Genomic DNA, 11509 nt, shown 5'->3' with positions numbered 1-11509 from the left:
TTGAAGTATTGAAAGAAATGGTGAAGGATATGTTAATGGCTTCTACAACTGATCCTTTACAAAATACTCTTTTGATAAATTCCTTATGTCGCCTAGGAGTATCCTACCACTTCGAGACTCAAATAGAGCAACAATTAACTCACTGTTTTCATACATTAAGCCAACTCGTTCATAATAGCGATTATAATTTGCATGAAATCGCGATTATGTTTCAAGTTTTCAGATCTCATGGTTATAATATGTCTTCTGGTAAGTGTTTATATATCTTACAAGGACTATTCAAATTGATTTCACGTTGATTTGTGTCAAATGAATTCTTTTAAAGATAGACATGTGTAGTGAAATAGTAAACACTTGCTTTGATCCATCCTTTCGACTTTTAAAATTATTATTTTACTTATGGTTGTCTAACTTGACCGGACAAGATAGTTAAATTGAAAATTAATGATGCAATCAACTCTAGTACCCTAAAATCAAGAGGTGTCGAAATTATAAAAAAAATTAAGTCAAAATCAGTTAAAAATCAATTAATAAGTTAGTTTAAGTAATTAATTTTATTGTTATAATTTTTATAATATAATGTATTATGCTACTTTTATTATTTGTTTGTGTTATTTTTTTGTGAATTTTTTATTTTGTGATGATTGAATCATAAATTGATTGATTTGACCACCTAATATTTAGGTTATTGATTTTTCTCTTATAACATTTTATGTGTCTCTTTTATGTTTTTAGTATATACACAGAAGCATTTATTAATAACAAAAATTCTTACATTATTAGTATTTTTAGTTGAATTTGAATTATTATTATTATTATTATTATAATTGGAAATGCTAATGCAATGTAATTAGATGTTTTTAACAAGTTCAAGGATGGGGATGGTGAGTTCAAAGTTAGTGATATAAAAGAGATGATAAGTTTATATGAATCTTCCCAATCCAGAATAAATGGCGAACTCATTCTTGATGAAGCTTGTACTTTCACAACATCGCAATTGAAATCCATGGTGAGCCAAACAAGTACGCACTATGCCCAATACATCGAAAATGCCCTCTGTTGTCCCTACCAAAGAGGGGTTCCAAGACTAGAAGCAAGGCAATATATATGTTTCTACGAAAAAGATGATGATGAAGCAAGGAATGAGACATTACTAAAGTTTGCTAAGTATGATTTCAATCGGATCCAAATGATGCTTCAACAGGAGCTAAGCAACCTTTGTAGGTAATGAGAACTCTTTTATTTTTATTTTGAACCCAAGGTACGACTTTTCGTTTTAGTTAATGTCATGCTTGCTTGGGGCATACAGTGAGTGGAAAGAAGAAAATATGGAATCAAGGTTTCCATATGCAAGAAATAGAATCGTGGAGTGCTTTTTTTCGGCGATAGCGATTTATTTTGAACCATGTTATGCACGTTCTTGCAACACATATGCTAAACCGCTATCATCTTTAGCACTCATCGATGATACTTACGATGCCTATGGTACCTATGAAGAACTCCAATATTTCACCGATGCAATCCAAAGGTTTAATTTTTTTTTTTTGAAATTACTCTACTATATATAAATTCTTATTAATATTCTAATGAATTATGACTAAAATTAACTAGTGGTGCGTAGATTTGATATTGATGCTATAGATGAACTTCTAACAAATTACTTGAAACTTGCTTATAAGACTATCTTAAATATTCACAACCAAGTCGAGGATAAGGTGAAAAAAGAAAGGAGATCCTATGCCGTTTCCTACCTTATAAATGAGGTAAATTACATTACATCAGTTCTTCATAAAATGTAACATTTCACATGCAAGTAGTATCCATCCGTAATTTGTCACCCATTTATGAAATTAAACACTCTAGCTGTGTGCCATTTTTCATTTTATTCAACACTTTTTTTCAGTCTATTATTTAAGGTTTTCAAAATAATCTTATACAAAGATCCCACCAAACTTGTAGGTAGAAAATCATTCAACATAGTTGGACATGCAATCTTCAACATAATTTGATTTAAATTAGTCTCGTACACTTTAATTATGAGCCTATGCATAGTTGGAGTCATTTCATTGAGGTTGTTTTGAGATAAAACTTCATTGAAAATGTCTGGTTGAACTGATATTTCACGTTTCGACTGTTAGAATAGTCCTTAAGATCCCAAATATTTTTAATTTAAGTTGCATCACAACATAAAGTTTATTATGGTTAATTAATTAATGTGTGTGGTGATTAGTTCAAGAAATTAGCAGAAGCCTATCTTGTTGAGCGACGTTGGGTGCATGGATGTTATATGCCAACATTTGATGAGTATATGGACACTGCATTGAAGTCAAGTGCAGCCATTGTTTCAGTCTGTCAAGCCTTGATAGGAATGGAAGAAGCGGATGAAACTGCATATCAATGGCTGATCAATACTGATAACAAACTTCATAAAGCCCTCAACATAATTGCTCGTCTCTACGATGATATCCAAACTAATGAGGTATATCCCTCACCTTTTCTTTTTCTTCTAAAAACTCTTCTAGCAATGTAACCAGGAATGTGTTAATGGTGAAATTAAGGATGAAGAAAAGAGGGGACTGGTTTCTGGAACCAGTTGTTACATGAAACAATATGGTGTCACAAGACAGGAAGCGGTCGAAGCTTTCAGGGAAATGATTGAGGTTGCTTGGAAAGACATGAACGAAGGTTGCCTTAAACCAATGCCTGTCTCAAACAAAATTGCGGTGCGAGCTCTTAACGTTGCACGTTTAGTTTTGGTTCTTTACAAAAAAGACGATGGATTCACAAGGCCCGAACTATATTTGAAAGATGCCATCGCCAAACTGCTCATTCATCCCATACCCCTTTAACCAACTTTATACCTATTTATTTTACGCCACTTTGCCATTAAATTGAGCCTTACAACAGCTTCTCAGAGAAACTCATCCTCGGATTGGTTGTATGGTGCCATTCTCAGATTCTTAGAATATTAATCATATATACATAATTATGAAAATATGTAAAACTAAAATAGTTTGCATTAATTTAAGTAGACTTAGTTTCTTTAATTTAGCCAATTTTAGTCTAAATACATTTTGAGTATTAAAATTTCAATTTAAGAATTAATGTTTGAATTTGTTCCTATTTTGATACTAGCAGTTAAATTGATAACAGAAAGTCTTTTTTTAACTAGTATAATAACATATTTAGTCCTCAATATTTACAAATTCTATCAATTTGATCCTAATTCTAAATAATTCAATAAATTTAACCATTTATATTTATAAATTCTATTAATTTGTTCTTAAAACTTCATAATCAAATCTTTCAGCTTAAAAAAAAAGGCAGTCTGCATCTATTAATTGTTTTATTTATGGTTGAAACTATTCAGTACATAACCCTTTTTGTTTATATTTTTGAGAATAAGAAGTTAGTGTTAGAAATTAACTAAATACCATTGACAATAATATAAAATAAATAATTTAAAAATATGATAAATAATTTAATATTTGTAAAAAAATAATTTTTTCACTCTAACTAGCACCATTTCAGTTTTTAATTAATCTGATAAATGATTTGAATCTAAATCAAATTATTAGTGATATGTATTGCTAGGGGTGTGCATTAGTCGGTTAAAACCGAATTTTTTCGGTTAACCGACTGAGTTCGGTTAATCGGTAGGTTAACCGAAAAAATTCGGTCGGGGGTCGGTTAAGGTTTTTTTGTTTGTTCGGTTAACGGTTAAATCGGTTCGACACGGGTCGGTTAACCGAAAAAATTCGGGTAAACCGAATTTACACCCTAGGCCTACTCCCTCCCAATTTAAAACCCAGCCCAATTTAAATCCAGCCCAATTTTCTCTTAGGCTTACCAAATAGGTCCATTACCATTTGGTCCATTTCTCATCTCAACAGGCAGCAGCAAACAACACCCCTCTTCTCCCTAATTTCACAATTTTCATTTTTCACTTTCACTTTCAGTCACTCTCACTCCCACTCTCACGACTCACACACACAATCCGTCAGTCCCAACACCCGTAGGCCATAGCCGGTAGCCTTGAATCTCAGCCTCAGTCTTAACACCCAACACCCGACATTCTCAAGCTCAGTCAACACTCGATAGAAGAATCGGGAGTCGCCGGAGTCACTGAGTACCAGGTTTGCTTTCTTCTAACTTCATCTTAACCAATGATATCCATGATTGCTGTCTTCTTTTGTACATATGAACACTTAAGGTATATATATTATGTAATTAATCATTTACAAGCAGCTATGTAAAAAAAAAAACCCTAAACAGTAAAAATGGTAAACATACATGAAAAATTTTAAACATCCAGTGCACAAATCATCTTGCAAATACAAGTATACAACGAAAAATTTAGAAACCTTACCTAAAATTTGTCTTTCTCCATTTTGTCTCCCTGCGCTTTTGAAATAACCAAATGTTGGTTGCTTTCCATTAAACCTCCAGGCTCCACGAATTGAATAAATAAATTTTCAGTTTATCTTTTTTGTCTCTTTGTGGGTATATCTTTTTTTGGTTTTAAATTTTTCGGTGAATTGAATTAAATTCCTTCAGCATTTTTTTTCTAACCCAATAAATATAGTTAATTGTTTTAATTACTTAGCTTAGAAAGCCCTTCCTTTTTAAGGACATTGAGAAAGCCACTAAATATAATTTTCTGTGATCATTAATGAGTTAATTTTTTTAATAGTCATGATCCTAAAATAAATAAATATTAAAATTTAAATTATTAAATATATTGTAATTAATGTATATTATAATTAATGTAAGAAAAAAAATGATCAGTTGGCTGTAATTAATGAAAGAATCGATTTCATTTTTAATTAATTTGCAACTTATTTCATTTTCAACATAATTTTACAACAGAATCGATTTGACCAGGTAACTTTTGTTGAAAATTGAGACATTCTACTTCACTCTTTCTAAAAATTCAACTATACAATAATTAATGTACTAGCACGATACTAGGACAACAAGTCTGAAACGATTTTAAGAAAACTAACTTAGCAGTACAATAATTAATGTACTGCATGATACTAATACAGCAATTCTGAAGTGACAGACCACAACATACTGATTACATTAATCTCAGAACATTGCAATGAAAAACAACATGGATCTTGGTTAAATTGCAATTTCTGTTCACTCAATAATTCCTTTTGCAGCTCTGCTGAACAAGTTGTAAACCTGCTTTGATGAAAGACCAATCTTTTCCAAGTCACTTAGCTGTAAAAAACAGACAGCTTACCTACCTTCACTCATAATTCAAAAAACTTGTTTAAATTAGCATAGAAAAGCTTTTCTTACCGATTTTAAAGGGCTTGTTTCTCTAACTTAGTAGATGCGAACAACATATATCTAGAAACCATAACATAAATTTAATAATTTTAGTGTTTTGATATCTTAACTAAACTTGTATATGTTTGATACTTTAATTATTCATCTAAACCTTAATTTTGTAATGGGTTAAACTAAACTTGTATATGCTGCTCTTGATCTTGCAGAATGTCAACCAAACCAACATCTATTGAGGGTAGTGTTACACCTCCTACTTCGATAGATTCTGAAAATTCGAGAGTTGGAGCTTCAATCCAAACAAAGGGGACTACTGGGAAAAGAAAAGCCCCTCCTCAAAGGTCAGAAGTTTGGTCTCACTTCACTAAGTTTATTAATAGTGAGGGTGCAAGTAAGGCTAAATGTAATTATTGTGAAAAGGAATTTTGTTGTGATATGAAAAAAATGGTACGGGGTCATTGAAATATCATATTGGTTCATGTAAGAAAAATCCTAGTAATGTTGTTGACACTAGTCAAGGACAACTAGTTTTACCTAGAAAGGGAGTTGAAGGGGGGAAGGGAATATTTCAACTTGGAGATTTGATCAAGAAGCATGTAGGAAAGGATTAGCACAAATGATTTTGATTGATGAATTACCTTTCAAGTTTGTTGAAAGTGAAGGTTTTAAGAAATTTATGTTTGTGGCATGTCCTAGGTTTCATATTCCTTCACGAACTACTATGACTAGGGATGTTTATCAATTGTATCTAGATGAAAGGGTCAAGATAAAACAACTTCTGAGAAGTTCTTGTTCTAGAGTTTGCTTAACTACTGATACATGGACATCTTTGCAAAGAGTTAATTATTTGTGTCTCACTGCTCACTTTATTGATAATGATTGGAAATTGAATAAAAAGATTTTAAACTTTTGTCTAATTTCTAGTCATAAGGGTGAGTCCATTGGGATGGCGATTGAGAAATGCTTGTTGAATTGGGGGATTGATAAGTTGTTTACTGTTACTGTTGATAATGCAAGTTCAAATGATGTTGCTATTGGTTATTTGAGAAAGAAATTTAACCCTCGAGGGGGTTTAGTTCAAAATGGTAAATATCTTCATATGAGATGCATGGCACACATTGTGAATTTGATTGTTGTTGAAGGCTTAAAGGAAATGAATAAATCTGTTGAACGTGTTAGGGGGGCTGTTAGATATGTGAGACAATCTCCAGCTAGATTACAAAAGTTTAAGGAGTGTGTTGTGGTGGAAAAGATAGAGTGCAAGAAGATGTTGTGTCTTGATGTTTGTACTAGGTGGAACTCGACCTACTTAATGTTAGACACTGCTCAGAACTTTGAGAGAGCTTTTGAGAGATTTGAGGAGCAAGATACAAATTTTAGGGCTGAACTTGAAAGGGGAAAGGGTTGGCCTAGTGTGGATGATTGGGATAATGTTAGAAACTTGAGGGATTTCTTGGAACACTTTTATGAAGTCACTTTGCGTATATCTGGCACTTCATATGTCACGTCCAATAATTTTTTTGATGAGCTTTCCGAAATTGATATTCTTTTACGTGATGCTCAGTTAAATAGTAATATTGATTTCAATGTTATGGCCATCAAGATGAAAGACAAGTATGATAAGTATTGGGGTGATATTGATAAGATGAATTTGCTTATGTTTGTTGCTTGTGTTTTAGATCCTAGACAAAAACTAAAGTATCTTGAATTTGCACTTAGTGAAATGTCTAGTTCTGAAAAAGCTTGTGAAATGATGCAAAAGTTGAAGGAATCTTTGTATGAATTGTTTGATGAGTATAAGCCTCCACTCCATAGTACTTGTAGCCAATCGAGTGTGTCAACACATGTTTCTATTGGTGAACCACAACAAAAAATGAAAAGGCGAATGCAAGCTTTGTATAAAAAGCGTGAGTTGGAAATTTGTGGTGAGGATAAAACATCTGAGTTGGATAAGTATCTAGCTGAGGCTAATGAAGAATTTGTTGAAGATTTTGATATTTTATTGTGGTGGAAAGTGAACAGCCCTAGATTTCCCACTCTTTCAAAAATTGCCAGAGATGTGTTAGCTATACCGGTTTCTACGGTTGCTTCAGAGTCTGCATTTAGCACCGGAGGACGTGTGCTTGATCAATATAGGAGTTCTTTAACTCCTAAAATTGTACAAGCTCTTGTGTGTACTCAAGATTGAATTCGAAGATCATCATCACAAGAAGACATAAAAAAGATTGAAGAACAAATCCAAGAGCTTGACAAGATTGAAAATGGTATGTTTATTGTTTTATTTTAATAGTTTCAATTTTTTTACCATACCACTCTTACTTATTTAATTGATTCAATGTTTAGACATTTCTTGGAATGCATTAGAGCCTACCCTAGATTCATGAGCTTTCGTGAGTTGAAGGGTATGCTTACTACTATCTTATTCTTGTTGATTTATAATCTATTCGTTTGTTTATATTATTTGAGTTTTTTTTAAATGCGTATATTTCTATTATATGCTAAATTTTTGCTCATGGTTTTTTTTAGGTTTAATGCAAATGGAGATATTTTGGAGAGATGAAATGAATATATTTTGGAAAGATGAAATGGATATAAATGGAGAATGTTAAAAACATACATTTCAATTATGTTTTAATTCAAGACTTGTGTAATATTTTTAATTATGTAGTGATTCAAAGACTTATGTAATATTTTTAATTATGTAGTGATTCAAAGATTTATGTAATGTTTTTAATTATGTAGTGATTTAATTCGGGTAATTCGGGTAATTTTCGGGTAATTTTCGGGTAATTCGGGTAATTTGGGTAATTTTCGGGTAATTCGGGTAATTCGGGTAATTCGGGTAATTCGGGTAAGTCGGGTAATTCGGGTAATTCGGGTAATTTTTAACCAAAAATGAATAACACATATTTTTCGGTTAATTCGGTTAACCGACCTTATTAACCGAAAAAAATTTCAGTTCGGTTAATTATTTTTAAAAAAATTCGGTTCGGTTAACGGTTAAAAAATTTGAGAGGTCGGTTAATTCGGTTACAAGAATTTCGGGTCGGTTAACCGGTCGGTTAACCGACTGAACACCCCTATGTATTGCTTATGGTGGATTTAAAAAGTAAAATTTAATAGAACACATAATAATCTCTTAATCTATTTAAAAAATTAAAAATTATTATCAATGTAACAAAAGAAAATTCAATTAATTCTTTCACATTCTTTTTCTTATGAAAAATTAAATGTTCATAATTTTTTCTTATATAATTATTGATGAAATAATTGGATTCTTCAAAACCATACTTTTTTTTAATTTTGGATTTAATTTCCAATTTATAGGACTATTTATATGTACCTTGAAGGAAATATCATACTGTTAACAATAAGAGTAAATCTAAAATGTTTTTCTCAAGGTTTTTCCATTTTCTTTAGCCAAAATTTTAACAATCAAAGTGTTATAAAATATGATATTTGAGAGAAAACTATTAAAAAAAGGAAATAAAGTTCCAAGATAAACTTATTGGTCTCAAGAATTGGCTCAAAAAACGGTTCGTTAGTTGAGAGAAGTTACTTTTTTTTCTTTTTCTATTTTATAAATTTATAGATGTGGAATGCTTTTATTTTAAAAGTTAAAAACTTTAGTTAGGAAGTTTGAAGATCAAATTGATAGAATATGTAAGTATTAAGGACTAAATGTGTTATTATACCGGTTTAAAAAAAAACTTTTCATTATCAATTTATCAATCGACTGGTCACCAAAACAAGAATAAAATCAAATATTAATGTCTAAATTGAAAATTTTTGTGAATTATTTTCAATCAATCAAATAATACTTCAGATACATTAAGCAATGTTTTTGCTTAGATGGACCAAGTTTTGCAAAGAAATTGCAATCTCAACATGTATGGAGGAAATTAACATCTGTGATCATGTTGCGGAAAATCAAGTTGTTAAAAATATGTTATGGCTTAAGTTTAAACAATACGAGGCGTCTCTGGTATTGGCATTGGAGCCCAAGAGAGGAAGGCAGTGCAAGTGTGAAAGCTTATTAATTAATTATTATTTGGTGATTATACTGGACATATTTAGCTGATAACTTCAAACTATTTGGTTTGATTTTTTTTTCCATTTTTAACTATTGATAATGTACGATATCAACAAATTAATTATTATAAAAATGGAAGCATCACATGATTTACTTTGATTTCCTATTTCCAAAATATCTTTTCCTTTCCAAGAAAGGATACTCTTGGCTTTTTATAAATAGCCTCATCAGCTACTTATCCCTCATCAACTTCACATCCAGTTCTGTTGTCTAATTAGCAATAGAAATGGCAGTCCAAGTCCAAGGCAGTGTTTTGGGCAACACCAGCATTCTCCTTTGCCTCTCTAAGGCTCCCTCTCCACCATTCCCAATGCTTATTCCCCTACGCCTGCACAAGGCCAAGAGGTGCTGCTTTGTTGCAGCTCATTCCACAAGCTCCACAAAGGCTGCGCCATTAAGCTGTAACCATCGAGAAAGTGGTCGTCCGTTGGCCAACTTTCCCCCAGACATATGGGGTGATCGTTTCCTCACTCTTTCCTTTGATATCTCGGTATATATTTATACATTATTACATCCATCATTTCCTTCATTTTGATTCCATATTATCCATTGAAAACATCAAGTTTAATTTCTTTCATTTTCATTTAATGATATTATCTACATATTTTATGGCACCATTGTTGCAGAAAAGCAAGTTCATGCAAGAATCAAACCCAAGACCTAGTATGTAGAGGATCTTGAGGGAGCTATGGTACCATCAGAATAATTAGGAATAGTATGGGATTTGTTGATTTAACTGTCAACCTTTAAACTCATAGAACTCTTAATAAAGTAGGGACACATCAACATACTTGAATATTTACATGTATTTGTGTATATATATAATATTTATGATTTACATAACACATAAGTGCACATATATACTTGTTTGACAAATTAAAATTCAACCTTAATTTCCATTTGCTTATATATAATAATATATATGTAGGAACTTAATCGGTGCTCAAGACAAGTTGAAGTGTTGAAAGAAACGGTGAAGGATATGTTAATGGCTTCTACAACTGATCCTTTACACAATGTTCTTTTGATAAATTCCTTATGCCGCCTAGGAGTATCCTACCATTTCGAGACTGAAATAGAGCAACAATTAACTCACTGTTTTGATGAATTAAGTAAACTCATTCATAACGATGGTTATAATTTGCACGCAATTGCAATCATATTTTAAGTTTTCAGATCTTATGGTTATAATATGTCTTCTGGTTAATACTTATCATGCGAAGACCATTCAAATTGATTTTATATTGATTCGTGTCAAATGATTTTTTTAGTTATAGACATATGCCATGAAATAGTAAATACTTACTTTAATCCATCCTTTCGACTTTTAAAATTATTATTTTACTTACTATTATAAGAATTAGACTAGATAAAATTGTTAAACTGAAAATCAATGATCCAATCACATCTAGTACACTAAAACCAAGAGGTATTGAAATTATAAATAAAAAACAGTAGAAATGAGTTCAATATCAATTAAACCTTGTTTTGAATAAGATTTAAGTTAGATTAACTAATTAATTTATTTTTATTATTTATATAATAAATGTTTAGTGTTACTTTTATTATTTGTTTGTGTTATTTTTTTGTGTGAGAATTTTTTATTTTGTGATGATTAGAGATTTGTAATTTAATTGCTTTGAACATCTAATTCTTATAATATTGATTTTACTCTTATAATATTTTATGCTTTTTAGTATATAAACAAAATCGTTTATTAATAAAAAAAACCATTACATTATTAGATATATTTTTTAGTGTAATAAAGTTTGAATATTTATTAATTTCAAAAAAATTAAATAATTTACAATTTTCATGAAAAAAAACTAAAATATTTTATAATTTTATAATTTAATTCTAACCCTTAAAAAATATTTAGCTTGTTCAGAAGAAAACTTTTCTCTTAGCTCATAGGAAGGAAAAAAAAAAAGAGAATACAAGCACTGAAACACCAGCAGATGGTAGTCTATTGTTATTATTTGAAAATGCTAATGCAATGTATTGAATATTGAATCAGATATTTTTAACAAGTTCAAGGATGAGAATGGTAAGTTTAAAGTTAGTGATACAAAAGAGTTGATAAGTTTATATGAAGCTTCTCATTTTAGAATAAACGGT

The 11509-nt window shown here is 30.8% G+C and overlaps 2 protein-coding genes across 2 annotated transcripts; both read left to right on the top strand.

Moving 5' to 3' along the window:
- Positions 1-931: 931 nt before the first annotated feature.
- LOC107925055 (vetispiradiene synthase 3) lies at positions 932-3115 on the top strand. The gene is made up of 2 exons (XM_041079440.1): positions 932-2479; positions 2559-3115. Exons 1-2 carry the CDS (start codon positions 2288-2290, stop codon positions 2847-2849), a joined length of 483 nt encoding a protein of 160 aa, XP_040935374.1. The 5' UTR covers positions 932-2287; the 3' UTR covers positions 2850-3115.
- A 6483-nt stretch (positions 3116-9598) lies between these two features.
- On the top strand, positions 9599-10847 carry LOC107925105 (casbene synthase, chloroplastic-like). The gene is made up of 2 exons (XM_016855673.2): positions 9599-9881; positions 10320-10847. Exons 1-2 carry the CDS (start codon positions 9618-9620, stop codon positions 10557-10559), a joined length of 504 nt encoding a protein of 167 aa, XP_016711162.1. The 5' UTR covers positions 9599-9617; the 3' UTR covers positions 10560-10847.
- The last annotated feature ends 662 nt before the right edge of the window (positions 10848-11509 follow it).

Source organism: Gossypium hirsutum, chromosome A10, assembly GCF_007990345.1.
Source record: "Gossypium hirsutum isolate 1008001.06 chromosome A10, Gossypium_hirsutum_v2.1, whole genome shotgun sequence".
In the NCBI taxonomy this organism is placed as follows: Eukaryota; Viridiplantae; Streptophyta; class Magnoliopsida; order Malvales; family Malvaceae; genus Gossypium; species Gossypium hirsutum.
This window is presented reverse-complemented; position numbering and strand designations above follow the sequence as displayed.